The sequence below is a fragment of the Artemia sp. Qi Xiang Cuo genome, chromosome 7, assembly GCF_049724085.1.
Source record: "Artemia sp. Qi Xiang Cuo chromosome 7, ASM4972408v1, whole genome shotgun sequence".
Taxonomy (NCBI): Eukaryota; Metazoa; Arthropoda; class Branchiopoda; order Anostraca; family Artemiidae; genus Artemia; species Artemia sp. Qi Xiang Cuo.
The window spans coordinates 37,390,749-37,411,713 of NC_142800.1; the positions used below are offsets into that span (position 1 = coordinate 37,390,749).

At 35.5% G+C, this 20,965-nt stretch overlaps 1 protein-coding gene across 5 annotated transcripts in view; it reads right to left on the reverse strand.

Moving 5' to 3' along the window:
- The window catches only part of LOC148950237 (DNA repair protein RAD51 homolog A-like), a 146,016-nt gene that overhangs the window by 13,501 nt on the left and 111,550 nt on the right, over positions 1 to 20,965 (reverse strand). For 2 of the 5 annotated variants that reach the window (XM_089092254.1, XM_089092258.1), the window contains exons 2-4: positions 13,700 to 13,837; positions 9,753 to 9,962; positions 374 to 582 (exon numbers count right to left, since the gene is read on the reverse strand). In XM_089092254.1, coding sequence (XP_088948380.1) covers positions 374 to 582; positions 9,753 to 9,962; positions 13,700 to 13,837 — 557 coding nt within the window. Of the gene's footprint in view, positions 1 to 373; positions 583 to 9,752; positions 9,963 to 13,699; positions 13,838 to 14,646; positions 14,666 to 18,062; positions 18,156 to 18,549; positions 18,678 to 20,965 lie in introns of those variants that run through there. The other 3 variants (XM_089092257.1, XM_089092256.1, XM_089092255.1) reach the window with 3 other exon arrangements.

Genomic DNA, 20,965 nt, shown 5'->3' on the forward strand with positions numbered 1-20,965 from the left:
ATAAGTTCAGACTTTGGAATGACAGGCAGAGTCTATAAGCTATTTTTCCAGAGAAGGAGGGGGAGGGACGTCAGACGACGGGGAAAATGCGAGTTCAGTTGTATATTTTTTTTACAAGATGCTCTGCAGAGGGAATCTTTGGAATAAACTTGCACTTATGTCTAAGCAGCCTATATATTAGCAAGCAAAAGAAAATTAAGAATTGTATATCTTCGAAAGACAGTAAACACAGGAAAACAAAATGAAATATTGTCATTTTGATTAGTTCCAAATATCAATATCCACAAAAAAAGACCAAAGAAGGCTTACACGTCAACTTTGAAGCCATAGTTTTCCAAAAAAGGAGGAGGGGGAAGAAATCAAGAAAAGCTACCTTGATTCAGCCATCATTCCTTCGGCTTGAATGAGAAGTTGTGTCTGATGGTCTGTGTTATAAGCTCTGGCATAGGCAATATTATCTAGGACAAGTCTTCCTTCAAGTTCATACCGATTGGCAATAGCTTCTACCCTTTCGGGACGAAATGTGCCTTCAGTATCGATATACAAACATTTACCTTCCCCACCCCCACGATCTATTGGCATCTAAAATTGAAAATTAGAAAATTCAGATCATTGAAAAATACAGCAAAGTCTGGAAAGATGCGAGCAATCCCAGACAATTCTACACCCTAAGGTTTCATGTAATCTATTAGACTAAGTAGTTCCTGGGGCATTGCTGATGCGTCCTTTTGACAACACGCATCCACAAAGTGTGTTTTTATTTCGGTCAACATCCCCTCAACATTCTCGGAAATTTTCATCTGACTACTCTTAGCTTTAGCAGTAGAAGCAGTAGTAGTGGTAGTAGTATACGTATAGCACATTTGGTTGATTCAACATCGCCCTCAATATGCATTAAAATTTTCAACTTAATACTCTAAGCTGTTCCTGGGATATAGCTCTTATGCCTTTTTTCATAAGATACACCCATACAGCGTCTTACAATTTAGTTCAAAATTCTCCTCAACATTCCCAAAAACTTTTACCTTATTGCCCTTAGCCTTAGTAATCGTAGAAGTCGTAGAAGCAGTAGTAGTAATAGAAATAGCACTACTATACGCACAGTGCCCTTTGTTTAGTTGAACATCCCCTCAACATGCCCTGAAAGTTTCAACTTGATACTCTAAGCCTTAGAGTACTCTAATAATTATATTAAGGAGGTGAAAGACCAAAAGTAGCAGTAAAAACAAGAAGATCTTTGAACAAATTACTTCCTGCCTCCTTGTTGAAATTATTATACATACAACCACTAAGAATTAGTACAATTACTACTCCTAATACTGCTCCACCAGACAAGATAGACTTCTGAAGGAAAGTTTACGTATTTCTTAAGCTTTTGTTTAATAATTTCGCAGAAGTTAACATTTGCGGATGCTGTATGTGGATGCTGTATCTGAATAGAGGAAGCCATGTATACCTGTTTTATGTAGGCGCTTGTTTAATTCAGCCTGCATGTCTTTGCGCAAGCACAGATGGGCAAGTTCTACCAAAAAAACAAACTACCCATATAGCACACTGGCGAATATATTTTGGGAAATGTCAGGGGTTGCTGTAATGATTAAATAAGATAAGAAGTGGGTGTATGTACCAGCATCTTTTAGCCTTTTGCAACCTTATACTAGTAAGTCCAAGTACTTACCAGTAAAGTCCAATACATATATAGTTCCTAAATTTTACAGTAATACAATGACGTAGCCGGGTGAGGGTCTTTACACTTGCGTAGCAACCAAGTGAATCCCGTTTCACATTTCTATGAGTATTCATTCTAAATGATGAGACTGAGTATAAAAAAAGGTGGTGTGACGATGAATCAGAATCTAGATCGTGCTTTTCCAAAGGATTAGAGTTGAATCGACAATCAGGTTAGTTTTCTCGATTCTATTTTAGTTCAGCTTTTCCTGAAAAAATACTATATCTCTTTTTTCGAATAAAGCTATTACTTAAATTGTCGGAGGCTGAACTGCTTAATTAGCCCCCTTATTATGAAACAGGTCAATTGAATAATAAGAGAAGGGCCCCTATTTTCTGACATTACTTGTTTTTGTCGGTCTATTCTTATTTATTAGTATTACCAATGACGTTTAGTGTTCAACATATTACTAGCTTGATCTGGTTCTTTTTTTACAGTATTTTCTTTTTTCTTTTTCTTAGTAAAGAAAGCAGCCTTTCCTCAATACATCAACAAAGTTAGGGTAATATCTTTTATTCAGTTTTGCAGTTATATTTTTTTTTACTGAGTTAATATTTCAAATGAATCCAGATCCCACTCTTCGTTTGTTTTGACATCAATAAAAAAAGCAAAAAAAAGCATGACTACAACCCCGTACGCAGAATTCCATCTCAGAGGAGATAAAACTTCGAAAAATATAAGGTATTGAAGGAAAACTGCAGTAATGTCTGGTGCCATTTACCTGAGCTTTGTGTTCCTCTTTATATGTCCCTGATTCCCTATTAATAAGCCCGAAGTAACTTCTCTTATTTTATTGACAATCCAACTACAGCAATAATTATGGGAATTTTGTTCTTTCAATATATGTGGAAACGCTCTTTTGAGTTTGATTTCATTTAAATTATGGGTGAAACTTCGTAACATGTGACACAGACATATGATATTATTCTATCTATCTCAAACTCTTCATCTTTTTCTTTCATCATCATATAATTAACACCAGACGCACACAGGGCAGCCTTGGCAAACAGGGTTCCTAGTAAGCCTCAAAGTGATTATAATTCTTTAATGTATTTACATTATCCTGTATTTTTCAAGTACAGAATACAAGTTTCGCCGTTCGCCTGCGAGTCCAGGAGACTTGTTGATCAAGTGTCAATCCTACGACATGGTATTCCCCCTGCGACTACAAGCGACCAAGCCTATTAGGCTTAGGTCACTTTTCGCCCGTGAGTCCAAGCAAATTCAGTCCCCCATTTTGCATACAAGTCCAGTGGACATTGTCGGTCATGAGTCAACGTAAATCAATCCGATCTTTCATCCCTTAGTTCTATGACTATCTACCTTAGTTCTGCCCTAGGAACGATGTATGGCCTGATGGATGATAGACTTAAATATCAACAATTGAAACGACTTCATTTTTATACAATCCTAAAAAGAGATTATGCCAGATTTGCCTCTCACCTCGACTGTCTGTCTTGGCTTTTTTTTACAATTAGTCATGGCTTGATGTTCGAAACTACTTGATTCTAATTAAAAATTGGGAATGATGTATAGACCGATGGATGATAGCTCTATCAACAAGTGAAATAACATCATTTTTATACAATCCTAAAAAGGGCTTATGCCAGATTTGCCTCTCATCCGGACTATCTGTCTTGGCTTTTTCTACAATTAGCCATGACTTGATGCCCGCAACCAGGTGTACAAAAAGTTCCAAAGCTACCAATAGTAGAATTCCAAAATCTGCCGACACTTTAGCAGCGCAACTTATGTTTTGACAGCATTGCTTTGAGCAAAAATTTTTTTATACGTAAAATTTGCAGAGAAGTAACAAATGTAACTTAGTGTAGCTTGCAGTTAGAAATATCAATAGTTTTCTGAATCACAATTAATAATGTAATATAATTCAGTGTCAAGCCATATACTACCCATAAATATCATATTCCATAATTGTATATGTACCATTTTACCAAAAGTACTGTATCATATTTACTCTATACTGCTAGTGGAGTATAGTATTCAAAATCTGAAGTGTACTGTATATAGCTTACTGCTGTTAGTCTACGGATGGAGTTGTACACTCCAATGCTATTGGTATTATAAAAATAATGCATACCCAACTGCATGCTTGATACTCATTGATCACTATGCTACAACTATAACAAGCATCATTTGAGAGTCTGGGAGAACAATATGAATTGGCAGCCTGGAAGTCACATGTATTATGAAGCTGTGATATTAGTTTTGCCCTAATCTAATCCCCAAAATAAATAGAGAATTGTTGCTATACTGTAATGTGGATGTTTTAGGCTACTAATCTTCCAAGTACCAGCTTTCCCATTACACGCTTTAACTGTATGTATACCTTGATAGCTACAAGCCCTTTTAAGATTCTTTCAACTGAAGAATAAACAGTTTTGAGAGAATTTTGCTATTTGTGTGAGATTTGGACTAATACTCGTTTTCAGTTCAATAGAAGTAGAGTAAGTAAAAACTTGTCCACAAGGACGGAGGACAGACGACGACTTAAAAGTTAATTTTCACATAGCGACAGAAACTCAATGAGCTTTTAGTTTGAACAAGTTTTAAAAAGCATCAACATGAGAAGAGCTACATCTCTTCTTGGAGAAGAGAAGAGTTACATACATCTCATGAGAAGAAATATTTCAGAAGAGATACATCATCTTGTAAAAAAAAAAAAAAAAAATGCAAAAAACAAAAAAGCTCTTTTTTGTTTTGTAGTTGCTCTTTTTTAGAGTTTTGGTTCCTGGTTGGGTCGAGTTAGTTACAGTTCATTACCACGAGCTGTTTGACCAATCTTCAAACACAGATATCAGGTAGCCGAGTAAGGAATAAATACCAACCGTTTGTAAAAAAAAAAAAAGTCTGAAAATAATATAAAACTTTACAAGGAAAGAATCTGGAAATAATAACCGAATTTTTACTTTCAGCTATAATATAAAAATTTTTATGAATCATGTTTTGGGGTCGCGTCCGTTTTAATGCACTATTCCCTGAATTTGAATATAATCTATAGCTCAATTTCTTCTCATTAAGAGGGGCAGAAGGGAGGGGCTACAATTTTTTTATGGTAAGAAGATTATATTTAAGAAAAGTTTTGAATGACAAATCCGATTCTACTACAATTTTTTAAATTCTATTGTTTTTATCTCATGATTAGCCTTCATACAAGATTAATAATTGCTCAAGCATTAGAAATTGTGGATGTAGGCCCAGGTATTTAAATAATTCCCAATGCCCTAGTTTGAGCAGAATATCTATTCTGTAAAATTTCATTCACTTGCTTAACAGCTTTCCTAGACTGTAAAAAGATCCTAGACTGCAGTTCAATCACTCAATCAAGCATGGACACCCACCAAAAATATTGTAGGGGTAAGGGCAACAGAATAGCAATGGTGAAGGGAGGAGGAGGAGGAAGGGAATACATATGAAGACAAAAGATTATATGCAAAATAAAATTTTCAAGGAAAAAAGAAAAGTACTTAATTTTTACATACCAAATGAAGCAAAATTCAACAAATTTTCAAATTGTGAAAATACCTGGTAAAAACATCAATTCCTTTAATCGCTACTCATGTATCATACCGCCAACACTCAAGAAAGGAAGCTAGGTTAATCCTGATGAAAAATACCATGATAAAAATATAATACTTTAGAAACAAATTTGGGCTATATATTTGCACATTAGGGGGGAGAGGGGTAATCTAATCTAACCTAACCCCAGCCCCTAATTAATGTGCAAATATATAGCCCAAATTATATAATTCCAATGTATTTTGTCACCCACCACTTGTTTTCCACTGACCGTAAGCTAATTGTTTCTTAATACGAACAGATAAAATCGGTTTGTTCTCGAGTTTTACATAGGGTAAACTTGAGTGTTGGCAGTGCAATACATAAGTAACCTTTAATCTATCACGCATTCAATTATTATGTATATAAGATTAATACATTATACTAAAAATCTAGAGTAGGAGAAAATAAGACTCAAACTAAATTGCAGAAAGTATGAGAAAAGGGTATCATTTTAAAAGGTCCATCTATGTTCTGAGTAAAACGACGGTTATATTTTGAAAGAGCATAAAAAAAAATTTCGAGTGGTATGTTCATCTAACTTATAGATCGATATCTCCAAATTTATCACAAAATCTCCTCCCCACTCTCTGCATAGGTACCAACCTTCATCTTATTCATTTTAGAATAATTTTTCAATCCCTCTCTTATATTTTCAGACCCTTGATAATTAAACAGAATAGCAAAAGAAAACAAAATTTAAACTCATGTCCCAGCTGTCTAAAATAACCCTCTTTGCATTGATGCTCAGAATTACACTGGACGTAAATGTGTTCAAATGAAATTCTTTACCATGAACCACAAAATAATCTTTGACGAAATCATATAGCCTTATAAACATTATGGTTTTACTAGCATTGGAAGAAAGGTCAGTAATTCAATGATCTATGTCTAGGTTTTGATGTGTAACAAATAATTGAGACAAAATTTCGGAAAGTAGTGAAAAAATTGTTTCAAGTTAAATGAGAGTGATAGTTACTAGAGGTGGATTGCCACTAGTGATAAATCACTAGGGGTGGTAACCCTGAACTAGAGGAAATTTTTGAGAGCCGATTTTTCTTCGAGAATATAGATTTTTGGAGAAATTCTCGAAAATTCAGGGATAGTGGAAGCACTGGTATTTTCAGACAAAATCTGCCAACAAATTTTACTAGGCTATGAAAACTACCAAGTAGCATTGTTACTATGCTATCTGACTTTTTGCACGACGAAGCACAACTTATGTTTTGACAGCTTTTCTTTGAGCAAAAATTATCTTTATATGTAAAAATGGTGTATTCAGACAAAATCTGCCAATAAATTTGAAAACTGCCAAGTAGCATTGCTACTTTACTGCCCCACTTTTTGCAGGGAGGCCTGCAACTGCTATGCCCACAACGTCTTGCATGCATGTTTGGCAGCAGCCTATGCATTCTGAGGTTGTAGGACCAATTAGTATATTTGTTTTAATAAATAGACTAGTATATTCTTTTAAAGCACCAATCCAATAGGTAAATCACTGGATTTAAAATGCATTTAGACCTTGTACAAGGAGGCCTGGAATTATGAAAAATTCAACTGAAGAGACCTTCTTTCTAGCCCTGTGCTTACAATAGCAAGTTTTACTTTTATAGTTGCTTGCTTTTGAGGGCTCTTATTGAAATACAAAATTTTAATTCATCAAATAAAACAAAAAAATAACGAGCTCCTTTCCTTTCAAAAGGCAAAATATAAGACTGAATAATCGTCAAAAGATAAAGGTATTAATACACACTCAGGGTATGCGAAAAAGGAGATGTGGTCTGGGACTAGCCTTCCTGAGCTCTCAAGAATTGTACAACTGTGGCACTGATTGTGACTGGTACACAAGGCGATTAAGAATTCTTATTTTAAGACTAATAAATATAGTTTCGTGATTTATTATACGATTTGCTCGTCTTTGAGGGGGGGGGGGGGGCTCCACTCCGTCTGGTATTAAACTTATTCAATATCTTGTACTTGGGATTGATTACTGCTGTCGACTAAAAAAAAAATGCACAAAAAAACCATTGACACAGCCAGAAGGCATGGCTCGTTTCAGCACAAGAAGCAAGTAAATTTACTGAAAAGATACAATTACCAAAAATATAGCCGTTTAAAGGTTCAAAACCATTTACACCTGGCCTGCCTCATGCTCTTTACTTAAACAAATAGAAAATTGTAGCACCATCTGTAAAATCACGACAAGTGTCGGTAAAACTGCTGCGTTTACCAACCAAGTTCGAGGTTTCTGTAGATGACATGTCAGTATTTTTGTGGTGTTTATTTAACCAAACAAACAATTTTGGCGGCGTCAATAAAATCGTAGCGCTTCACACCACGATTTTACCAACTAATTTTTTTTTACCAAGTGTCCAAAACCTTGGCGGGGGGAGGCACCCCCCCATACAGGACAGCCCTGTGGTTACCTAATGTGTTATGATTGTTATAGTCACCATAAAAAAAAAATATTGGAATTCTTTGAATCGGGAATTGCATCGCAATCAAAACACTAAGAAGAATCGAAGAAAAGTCTGGCATCGTTTGATCAATATAAAAAAAAAAAAAAAAAAAAAAAAAAAAAAAAAAAACTTGGAAACACATCACTCTTTAATAGCTCTACCCGATTACAACAACTTTGATAACACAGAAAACTTCTCGTTACTATTGGTAATTAATAGTTGTGTCTGCTCGAAACTAATTGCTAGGCGAAGGTATAGTGATTAATGAAGGTGGGTGGCTGTGGAAATACCATCTAAGTTGTCTCTGAGCCCCCTTAGCATTTTCATGAGGCTAGGTACAGTCTATTACAACCTTGTTCTTTAAAAATTTAAATTATAATTTCGTCATACCATTCATGGTAATGACCAATAAGTAAAGAGCCATCCATAACTAGTGCCCAAAACGAAAAGAAGGTATTTTGAAAATAATATATACATTAAAAAAACCTTCTTAATATGTTGAATCTATATATGTAAAATTAACTCTAAGTTTAAAGTTACCACAAAAAGTTATTAGTATATGAAAATGGTAAGACAGCCCCAAAAAAGGGTTCCAGCATGATGGAAAACTTTATCATCAAATTCGATATGTTGAAAATCCTATAACATAGGTTTTAAAATTCATATGTACAAAACACGATTCTTCGTATTTTTCTTGCAAAGGATGCGAGAGTTGGTCAGTCGCAAAGGTAGGATTCTGCAAAAAATACCAGCTATTGACAACCGCAACTGTCATATCAAACCAGTAGCTGTAGAATATTGGGAGAGAGTTCATTTGAATGAAGGTTTTGAAGTACTAATAAATCTTTTAAGAACAAAAGAGATCAGACCACAGCAAGGTTTCAATTTTAGCCATCTTCTGCCACAAAACAAACATTTGTGGTAAGTAATACTTAAAGGCCAAACTTGAAAGGAACAGAAATTACCACAAAAAAAAGTGGAACTTTCACTCCTAGAAGATGAAGTGTCATTAGCACTTTTCTGAAAACAATATTTATTTTGAGGGGTGTTTTAGGCAAGATTGGAATATACAGTCAAAGTTGCCAATTGGCTGTAGCTTTATGAAATGCATATTAAAGTAATCTCTTTCTTAAAAATGTGGAATAGACGGGGAGGGGGGATTTTCAACCACACGGAATATATTAAAAAAATACAGAACCCCCAGACGGAAATGCCAAACCATTCACCCTCCTCCCTCAACAAAACAGAATTAATTAATAAAACAATTGCATGTATGTCTGGAGATGTATGAGCTGCTTGCCAGTAAAAAAAGGAGTATTTTGATTTCAATGATCATAGGCTGACTCAGTCTCCTAACTTTCAAGAAGTGTAAACCAACCATTGGAAAGTGCACACGCTGGAAATTGTGAAAATTTAGAGAGAGAAAAAAATATTATTAAAACGAAACAAAACAACATAAAATAGATAATGAGAAAATACTACAATTAATGTTCAATCTGTCCCAAGAGACCTGACGAGGAACGTTTTAGGATCTAATCTCATACAAACGTATTACCTTCTAATGTTTAACCATCCTAAAGTAGATATTATCAGTGAACCATTTACTGGAATCCCCCCTCCACCCAAAAAACTACAAAACTTTAGAGTTTTGCTAAGAAACACTAAAAACAAAAACAAGGCTTTACAGCCTGGTAGCATGTTGATAAGAGTACTGGATAAAAGGTAGCATGATTTCAACAGGTAATTTGCCTCATTTTCAACCTTAAGCTACGTAATATAATAATCGATAAGTAATAAGTCCTTAAGATATTTAATATAATCTCTACTTGCTTCACCATTCTCTAACATCTTGTGTATGCTTTTAAAATAGTTTTTTTCAATACAACAGTTTAAATAAAAGAAACTATTTGTAGGTTCTATTTTCATCAAGAATAGCAATATCTTCTCAAACATATGTATATTAAAATGTAAGAGTTACAATACATTACCTGGCAAGTCACAGCCAAGGTATGACATAGTTGTGTTTTACCAGTTCTGAATTCACCAAACATTTCAGTTATAGATCCCGTTTCAATGCCTCCTCCCAACAATTTGTCAAGTTCTTCTGAGCCTGTCTTCAGTAGAACCAAGTCTGATCTTTTCAGCAGCATATCTGTCCCAGAAGTAAACCCCATGGGCACCAGTTTTGCAGCTTCCATCTGAACAAAAATTTTGATACATTACCAAAAGCATAACTAGTTGTTTTTCTAGAAAATCAACTTGTGGTGTCTTGCCAAAAACGAGATATGTCCACTAATAGACTACAACAAATGTTGTACGAAAAGTGTAGTTCAATCCCACTTTCTAGGGCTATAATGAAAGAAAGGCTGAGATGGCTAGGACACGTTCTGCAGATGAAACATGACAGATCACCAAAGATCGCCCTTGTCGGCCAACCATCTAGGGCCAAACGAAAAGCAGGTCGTCTCCAAATAGTGGGAGGATACTATAAAGAAAGATTTAAGGGAACTGGGAACTTCTTGGGGGGGGGGGTGTAAAAAGGGAGGCTTCAAATACATTGGGATGGAGGAGGAGCGTGCGTAGTTGTGTTGGCCTCAAACAGCTTGGTGCTGCAATGAGTTGTTAGTGGTAGAAGTATAGACAGCAATGGGTTAATTAAACCAATTAGTTGTCACTATCTTAACTAAAAATTGACTTAATTGACAGGATGATAAGTCTACTGTTGGTAGATTTATCATCAAACACATAACAAAAGTTTATTCCAAAGTTATATGTACTTAACAAAAGGCTGGGGAGACTGATACTAAGTCCGTAATCAAAAGTTATGAGCAAAGTTAAATTTGCGTAATTTCACCAGAAAAGTGGGGGAGAGGGGGATGATTTCAAAAAATATTTTAGACTTGAAAAAAGTAGGTGCAGCTTGGATAAAATTTAGATGTAAAGAATTTTATTAATAAATAAATTAAATACCTACTGTTGGCCTGAGAATTATGTCAAAACAAATAGATGTTAACAGTTTTCTTCTTTTTAATTTTTTAGTTTAAAAAACAAAAGTAAAACCAACAGGAGAGATGTTGTAAATGAGGACACTGTTGATCCCCCACAGTGATGGTTGTGTTGACCTCACAACCATCATATTTAAAAAAAACTCATTTACCACGCCATCAGAACCTGAGGCCATATTATTTTTATGCTTTTAATACTGCCACTAATTCTTACTTACAAAACGAATCGTCCTCTCAGATCTGATGACCAAAACGTTTATCTGCTGAGGATGGTCACTCTGTATGTGGCCAAAATATCCAAAGATTTTGTCATTAACTTCACTGTCTAATAAAAGGATTTATCCCTTTTGAACTGTTATTTGTACATCATGGAAAGGAAGTGTGGTCTTCGAAAATGCCTTACTCTATCTTAGTCTAGCACTTTCTTATAATGTTCTGCCCATCTCTCTTTAACTCTTTCCATCTCACTAATTGCGGCCCTGTTCCTATCTTTAACTGGGACAAATCCAAATTGACCACTCCGTCTTAATTTATTAACATGCCAGTACAATATTTTACTATTATGCTGTCTAGCTGCATCTTCCAGATCTTTGGCAATTTTATCCATGGCCTCTACTATGCACTTCCTTAATTCACACTTTAATACTTTCTCCAATTTCTTTACATTCCTCTGATTTTTCAGATCATCTATCATTCAAATAATTCTTGTACAGGCCTCTCCTCCTCCTCTCTATTAAAAATAAAGTATTTTCACTAATATTCCTAGCTATGTTTCTAACTTTCTTTCCTAAGACAGCGTTAGCAACTTGACAGATCATTTTCCTAAATTCATTCCATCCATCTTCTACATTGTCAAATTTTCAACTCTAAAGTTTAACAGTCAACTGTTCCTAGAAAGTTTCTCTCAAATCTCATCCTACAGTCTACCAACATCATAACTTCCCCAAAGGTAGTTATCCTTCCTATATTTCAGCTTGAAATTAACTCTAGACTCTACTAGATAGTGATCTTTACTTTTAACATCAAGAGCAGCACTCCTATATACCCTAGTATCTTGTATCAATCCTGCCAGTCTTTGGTTTACAATAACAAAATTAATAAGGTTAGCTGTCTTACCATCATGTGAATACAATTTTAACTTATTGGTCATTTTATGAACAAATGCTGTGTTGGTTATAACTAGATTGTTATGCCTACAAAATTGCAGCAGTCTGAAATCATTACTCTTTTCTTTTCCGACACCAAACTTACCTAGGCTAGGATATCCCTATTTCTACTGACCTTGAAATTCAAATTCCCTTACAAGATACCATACTTCTAACTGGGAGACCTGTCTATTTGTTCCTCTAGTTGTGGGTAAAATTCATCTGAGTCACTACTATCTCCATCAGTTGATTCGACAAGGCATATAGTACTATGATTGGTACCCTGAACTTTTTAGTCATAAAATGAGTGCCTGTTAAACAAAATCAGCATCATTAAAATGAGCATAAAACGGTTAATAAGCCTTACACGAATTACCAATTAAAAATCAGTTACATGGATCCAAACAGTCACTAGCCATTTGGTGATGGATAAGACACCTCTACAAGCTCTGCAAGTTTTCTGTCTAAATGGAATATCATAGCAGCTGAAAGACTCCCATCAATGCTCAACATCTTCTCTGCCAAGACTGAAACAATCATTGTTGGCCTTGAAACAACTTTATTTGGTGCTTACTGTTTGTCTAAGATCATAATATAATCTGACTCCCTCTGCACTGCAGCTATTAAAGCAACAAAAAGCCAAAATAGAGGACTATAACAAGTACATAGAACATTGCCTCTTAAATAGACTCCAACAAAATGGCTCCACTGTAAAATTTCAGTTCATTCCATGCCATCTTAGAATCAACAATAATATTACAGTTGGTGAGGCAGCCCAGTATAAGTCATAGACCAATCCCCTTCAGGGACACTCTTCAACTCAGACTGAGAAGCTTTCTTTGCACAACACAGCAAAGTTCTATGTCTCCCTTTAAGGCAAGAAGTAACACCATCATATTCCATCAAATACAAAGCAGTGCAGTAGGCCTTAACCACCATGCTTTCATCAGCAAGATACCCAGAATTTCTAGATGTCCTTCCAAATCACCACTCTACCAATTCTGCCAGAATGGGGATGAGGCTGTGGATCACTTACTGACAAACCCTAGTGCTCCAGTGATAAACTCCAACAAACAGCTGTCTACAGTTACTGGGAGCATTTTGAGGTGTAGGTATCCCACCAGCAGCACAATTGTTCATGCAAATGGAGTTGGGCCAAGAAACCAAGAGGAAAATTTACTTAGACCTATTTGGTTTCTTTAATCTTGCAGACTGCTAGACACATTGTAAGCCACTTTCATTGCTTGAACCTCTGTGAAGTCATCATTTGTAGACACCTCTACCAGCATTGAATGGATGTCAAAAATGAATAGGACAGAATGGGTTAGTACTTGGAGGCCCTTGCATCAAAAGAAGAAGTTACAGAATATTAAAGAGTCAAACTTCATTTTCTGACATGATTATATTGTAAAAAATTTGTTTAAAAATGCCAAATGTGTATATTACTGAATTATTTTGTCCCATTCAAGGATAGTCCCTCCCAACTTCTGATTGAGCAAATATGTCTCTAAAAACTAAGCAGCAAAAAACAAAACTAAACAGCTAAACAGCAAGTATGTCTCTAAAAACTAAGCAGCAAATAAAGGCTCACTAAAGGAACATTTCTCATTTCTGTAGGGCCCTTTTGGGCACTATCAGATGTACAATTTGACTTTGGGAACCAAAATATGACAAATGGATAAATAAAGCAATGCTATTAGTGTCTTAGTTTCAATCAAACCACTATAGTAAAAAAATAGTGCTACCAATCTAACAGAAAGATGATCCACAAAAACTTCTACTTACACATATTTTCTCAGCCTTTTGCTCTGATATTCCTTTAATAGTAATTAAATGTTTTTTTGGAGCAAAAGCAACAGATTCAACAGTGAAAAAACCTGCTTCTTCCAGTTTTTTCACATCAGCACTGGTTACACAAGATCCCTGAAAAGAATTAAGATTAGTAAATTTTTAAGCATAGCCACACAACTCAATACAAATAGTCACATTGCTGTACCTTACTAGGATTTTCCATTTAATTTTTCAAAATATCTGCATTCCTTTTTTAAAGTAGTTGATGTTCCCAGAAAAAAAAACACAAAAAACAAACTTACCTCTTACTACTACTTAAAATTCAAGCATAACTTCTTTTTGTACAACAAGAAAAGACTCAAAAATTATTTAAATAGCATTTCTTCTTTTTTGTCTTTTTTTTATTGAACTTATCAAGCAATAAAGGGAGGAAAGGGGTAATGGTGGCTGAGAGGCTCTCTAACAGTAAGACAAAATATCTCTTGCCTCTAAAACACCTAACCTGAATTTCTGATAGAAGTGATTATTATATTCGTAAAGAGCATAAATAAAGGCATTGAGTGGTATGTTATCTTTATTCTTAAGTCAATAATATGAACTGCCAAAAATTTACCAAACAACCTTCCTTACAAGGCAAAAACAACCTTCCTTACAAATTTTAGCCCAAATGTCATTTTCCAAAACCATCACATGTTCATTTCAGCCGGAGATACATCTTTCTCAGAAAACTTATGACAGCTAATCTCTTATGAATGCAATATCTTAATAGAAAAAAAACAGCCATAATATATTTGATAAACGTGAAGCCAGCTGATAAGATCATCTGTCGAAAATTATGGCAACAGTCTTGCGAATAGCTTCTTCTGAACTAAATGTTATAATTATCAAAAAAGTAGCCTACCATCTAACACCCCATTAACACTGTTTATAAACATAATTACCATAACTTATTTTAAATCTCATTGTCCTGCAACTACAGTAATTCCTGTGATGGTGCTGGTGATAGATGACAATGACTCACATTGGCTGTATCCCTATTTGTTCTCCATGGTTTAATCAGCCAGTCACAACCAACTCCATATTTGAATGCATTGGTAATAGGGGCTGTCACCATTTCATCAGTCAATGAATTCCAGTAATTTCTATTGGAGAAGAAGTGGTTTGCTGTATGTATCTGGGCTCTGTTCTGAAACAGTTTTAATGAGTTTCCAATACTTTATCCTCAGCTGATGTTATACTAATTGGTCTGTAGTTCTTTGCCACATCCTTAATAACCCCTTTGGGAATAGTTGTAAAATAGGCCAGTCTCCAGTCATCTGGTACTACTGAGCTGTCAAGTGAACAATAGCATAGCTTAATTAGTGGCTCAGCTAAAACTGAACATGCTCCTTTCAAAAGTCTATGAGAAATGACTTAAGAACCTGTTTACTTAGTATGATCCAGCCTTTTCTGGCATAGGATTAACTGATCAGTAATGAACTGACCTAGGGATGCTAAATGGGTCACTGAGTGTCTACCTGGATTTTTCTACAATGCCCATTTCCAGTCTTTTTTTATTTTTTATTCTATTTTGCCCCAATTGCCAAAAATGCTTCATATTTTGCAGTTACTTTTTTTGTCAAATTTCTGAGATGATTTCTATCTTGTTTGAACTTTTCTAGTTTATCTGGGGATAAAGAGTTTCTGTAGACAGTCTATATTCTGTTTTTTTTTTGTAATAGCTTTTTGTACCTCTTGGGAGATAAATGGAAGTGTTCTGGTTTTTTTCCACAAATATCACTGTTTTATGTTTTTCAACTGTTTCTTACAATACAATTCTTGTTTTACTCTATGCATTTACAAGATCTTGTTCTTCAACGAAAAACCAGTCAGAATTTGCTAATTTGTTAGTTACTTTATTGTAGTCAACAAACACATGTCTTACAAATTTATGTTTTCTAGATGGAAGCAAACAATGTGTGCTAAGGATGCACACATGATCACTATGACTAAGTGGTGGTAAATTTTTTACTGATAAAACATCATGAGGAGTAAGAAGTTATACCCTAGGTGTACATTCATAAGTAGACACTTTATTAAACATTAAATTAACACTGTTATGGACATAGAATGTATATTCTCTATTATTTGGGTCTTTCAATATTACTAAAAGAGACACCTTTGCTACTCTCTAGGTGCCAATCTCTGTCATTTTTTTAGCAGAATATTTCTAATGCAGAGATTGTGCTTGTCACATGCCACTCTGCTTTTCAACTCTGTGACAAGTGCTTTGTGCCTGCAGCTCCCTTCCTTGGACATATCTTTGAAAAAGCAAATGTTACTCTCTTTTTAAAATGACTATTTAGAATATTTCACTTTGTAAAAATGGGCTCAACTCAAATAGCAAAGGCAAAGGCTGGTGAGCCAGATTAGCAATGGGGGATTTTGCAAGAAGTTGTTTGGCCTGTGTCAATGTTATTTATGGCAGCTTATCTTCAGATGCAAGGTGATGCCTTAAAAAGCTGCATCATTATTACTATGGGGCACTCTATGTGGCAATTATATTATTCTTCTAGTTCATAGGCAATTACATTATATTTGTCTAGTTCAATGTGTAAAGTATCCTAAACTTCAGTTCCAATGGCTTGTTTGACCTCATTCTGAACCTGATCTTTTAACATTTCAGAAATAAGTTGTTTATTTTGAGGTATGTCAGATTTTGATAGGACAGTTGTTTCAATGTTTATGACTTGCTCCTTGACATTATCCAGGTTATTTTTCAAGTCTTGATACATCAAGTACATGCTCTGGATGAGACTAGCTGGGAGTTTTGTCATGGCATTTTCAACAATTTAAGATATATCCTCCATGGTGGCAGCAGGGGTTCTAGTAGTTTTCTCTTCTTTATTAAATTTACACAAAGTATAATGCCATTGATAGCCTATTCTTAAGTTCATCTTGTTACAGAGTTCATCTTCATCATCATTTAAATTAAGATACAATGCAAATAGTCACTTACAGCAGGAGTCACATTCAATTTCAGATGAGGACTCACAAAAGCAGCAAAACTATCTTTGCCTTTCTGTGGGTTCTCTTGGATGCATTTGTTTGCCTTAGGTGGTATATCTTAATAATAAATCAATATCAATAACTAATAATTGGTGCTACTATGATAATTGCTGCTATGTTCAAAAGCTACAAATGGGGCCAGATATGGCCTAGGCTGTGTGTAAAATCCTGCTGACTTGCATTATTTTTGCACCTTTTCATTTTTGTCAGCAGTTGTATTAATTGTATGATGGCATCAAAAATGCAAAAGTTTTTAATTTAAAAAATTGTCAATAGATTAGAAATAGAATTAGAGCTTAGAAATGTTAAGTAAAGAAAGTAAAGTGAAGAGCTTTTAGGAATGATACAGCCTAGTCTAAGTAAACATTTTAAGATTTTTCAAAGTTGTTTTCAGACTTTTGTAGTGTTTCCTACTCAGTAGCCCCAAGTGCAAACTGATACTGCTGATTGATTTAAGTCTACAAACCAACAATACTTTAGTTTCCATAATGCCTAATCACCCAAAACATTTACTTTAGTGCCCAGAGCTGCCAACTTGTAAGATTACAAATTACTCCTGTAACTAAATATATTTTTTCTGTGAAATTCTGTTTGTAAACAGAACTCAAATTCTCTTCTCCTGTAACATGATATAATGTATCTTTGTGAAATTGTGTTTGCCAAAATAAATTGAGTTGAATGACATTTTAAATATTTGTGAATGCCCAAGAAGCCCAATTCCACCCTCATGTTACTTGATGTAATGTCTCTGCGACTTGGAAAGTGAAACTAGAAGAAATACAAGAATTCTTTTGTGTATGCCCACTCTATTGGTGTTTTACAAACCTAACTTAGGAAATCACTATTTAAAGAAGAGGTAAAATTCTAGTTTAGCTACTTTTTTGCTATCTTGAAAAGGGGTTAAGTTATGAAAATAGAACTTTCAGGGATGGGTCTACAGACTAAAGTATGTCCTGGGAAGGTATTTTCAAGTACCTAGCTTTACTCATTCTCTCTCTAGAGGGCAGTGACCTTTGATGACCTTTAAAAATCTTTGTGTTATAAAAGTGAAACCTTGCAAAATAGGTCTTCTGCTTAAATAAAGTACAACAAAACTATTTTAAGCTTTACAGCTTTGCTCAAACCTAATTTATGAGATTTCAAAAATCTGCAAGAACATTTCCTAAATTTTGAAAAAATCCATTGAAATAGTTTAAAATGCTACTCAAATAAAAGGAATTGCATTTTCAGAAGTAAAACCAAAGAAAAAGACAGTGATAACTGAAAATTAAGGTAAAATATTTTGTCAAAATTTCAATAGGTAATAGACCTGTCAAGTAGGCATATTTTCTTGGTATTATCCACCTAGTTAGATGTTCATGCTGTGCCTAAGAGAAATAAATTGTCTTGCTAGTTGGATATTAACCCCACACTGCTTAGAGAATCTTCTTATCTGCCAAGTTGGATATATGTCAGAAACAATAAGCTACATTATTATCCAACTAGGTAGATATTCTCTCTGTGCCAAGGAGAAACAATGTATCTGGCTAGTTGGATATTAACCTTAAGCGGCTTAAAGAATCTCCTTATCTGCCTAATTTGATGTATATCAGAAACACCAAGCTAAATTATTATACATCTATTTAGAAATTCTCTTTATGCCTAAGAGAAACAAATTATCTGGCTTGTTGTATATTAACCTCTAGATGGTTAGAGAGTTTTCTTATATGCCTAATTAGATACATATCCGAAAGACTAAGCTACATTATTATCCAACTAGGTAGATATTCTCTCTGTGCCTAAGAGAAACAATTTACCTGGCTAGTTGGATATTAACCCAAACTGCTTAGAGAATCTTCTTATCTGCCTAGTTGGATATTAACCCAAACTGCTTAGAGAATCTTCTTATCTGCCTAGTTGTATATATATCAGAAACACTAAGCTACATTATTATCCAACTAGGTAGATATTCTTGCTGTGCTTAAGAGAAACAATTTATCTGTCTAGTTAGATCCAGTTGGATATATATCAAAAACACTAAGCTACATTATTTCCCAACTAGGTACATATAGGCTACTCTCTGCCTAAGAGAAATAATTTATCTGGCTAGTTGGATATTAAACCCAAACTGCTTAGAGAATCTTCTTATCTGCCTAGTTGGATATATATATCCAACTTGGAAAGCTTCCTGGGGACTGGAAGAAGGGAATAGTCATCCCAATTCACAAGAAGGGTAGCAAAACTTCTGCAGCAAACTACAGACCTATCAGCCTTACATGTGTGGCATGCAAGGTCATGGAAAGAATCATAAACAAGCGTATCATTAACCATCTTGAGGCCAACTCACTTATCAGCAGTAGTCAGCATGGTTTTCGCTCAAAGAGATCGGTGGACACAAACCTTCTTGAGTCATAGTCGCCCTTTGGTGCAAGCGATCACGCTGCCATACAATGCTCCCTTAGACTGTATCCAGAAAAATCAGTTTTTATCAAACATGTGTACAGAAATTGCCATCTGATGAAACAAGAGTTGGTGGGGCAGGATCGGTCCTTTATCACTGAAAATGATGTTGATAAATCGTGGAATATGATGAAGAAAATACTGCTAGAGGACTCAGAGAAAAATACTGCAGTAAGATGGGCTCGTAAACCCAAAACGCTACCATTTATGACCAAAGAATTGAAGAGAGCAAGAAATAAGAAGAAAAAGTATTGGAGACTATATAAACAGAATATACACAATGAGAACCACTACACAAAATATACCAAGACACGAAATCAAGTCTGAAATCTATCCAGAAATTTATTTGAACAGCATGAGGAGGCTGAAGCAGCAGCATGCAAGTTAAATCCAAAACACTTTTGGAATTATGCCTCAGCCTGTAAACCTGGTAGACACTCTGTTATGCGACTTAAAGAGAACGACCGTATAATAGATGACCCAATAGAAATTGCCAATGCCGTATATAGGCAGTTTACATCTGTATTTACTCCACCTGATAATGCCCCTCTTCCAGACCCCCCCACCTATACCATCATAACCCCTATGCCCCTGATTACAGTCAATAGGGTAGATGTAGAGGCACACCTAAAAAAGTTGAATCCAAATAAGTTGATGGGACCTGATGGTGTACACCCAAGGCTTCTTAAAGAATTGCATGTTGAACTATCAGGCCTGCTCACTCACCTTTTTCAGAAATCCCTTGATGAAAAGTGTATCTCGCAGGATTGGCGCACGGCCCACATAACCCCCATACATAAGGGTGGCAGCAAAGAGGACGCAAACAATTACTGGCCAATCAGTGTCACCTCTGCAGTCGGGAAGCTACTAGAAGCGATTGTTAACACTGCAATCCTGAAACACTTGACAACCAATAAACTATTCTCATCATGTCAGCATGGCTTTAGGTCTGGTCGGTCGGTTGAAACAAACTTGATTGATTCTTATAATTATATCACTGATCTTCTAGACCAGGGGTTCCCAGTTGACATCATACTACTCGATTTGGCAAAGGCGTTTGACAAAGTCTGCCATAAAAGACTTCAAATCAAGCTCCAAGCTATTGGGGTGAGTGGTGGTGTGGTTGAGTGGGTGATGCAGTTCTTAACAGATAGGAAACAGACGGTTAAAGTATTTGGCGAGGATGGAAGGACGTTTTTCTCCAAGGTGGCCGCTGTTGGAAGTGGTGTCCCCCAGGGCACGGTTTTGGGTCCGACTTTATTTAATATATATATAAATGACGTGCCAAAAATCCTAAATAACAAAGTAAGCCTCTACGCTGATGACTTGAAACTTATTGGTCGTGCAGACACAGCAGAGAATATTAAGTCGATCCAACTGGACCTCGATACATTCACTCACTGGACTAATATTTGGAGGCCGGAATTCAACGCATCAAAATGCAAGACTCTCCACCTTGGGAAGAAAAACCCACACACTCAGTACCATATGGATTGTAGGGATGGGTCCCAAAATGCCATTTCCAGCAGCCACGTGGAGAGAGATTTTGGTGTCATGGTAGACGACAAATTGAAATTTCATATTCATGCACAAGCAACTATTGCGAAGGCTAATCAGACTCTTAGCTTAATCAAAGAACGTTCACTAGCAGATCTCCAACTGTTATGACCAAGCTATACAAGAGTCTAGTTTGACCAAGGCTAGAGTTTAGAATGTGTATCGCATGCCCAATCAAAAAGACAGACCAAGCAGCTCTAGAATCATTCCAGAGGA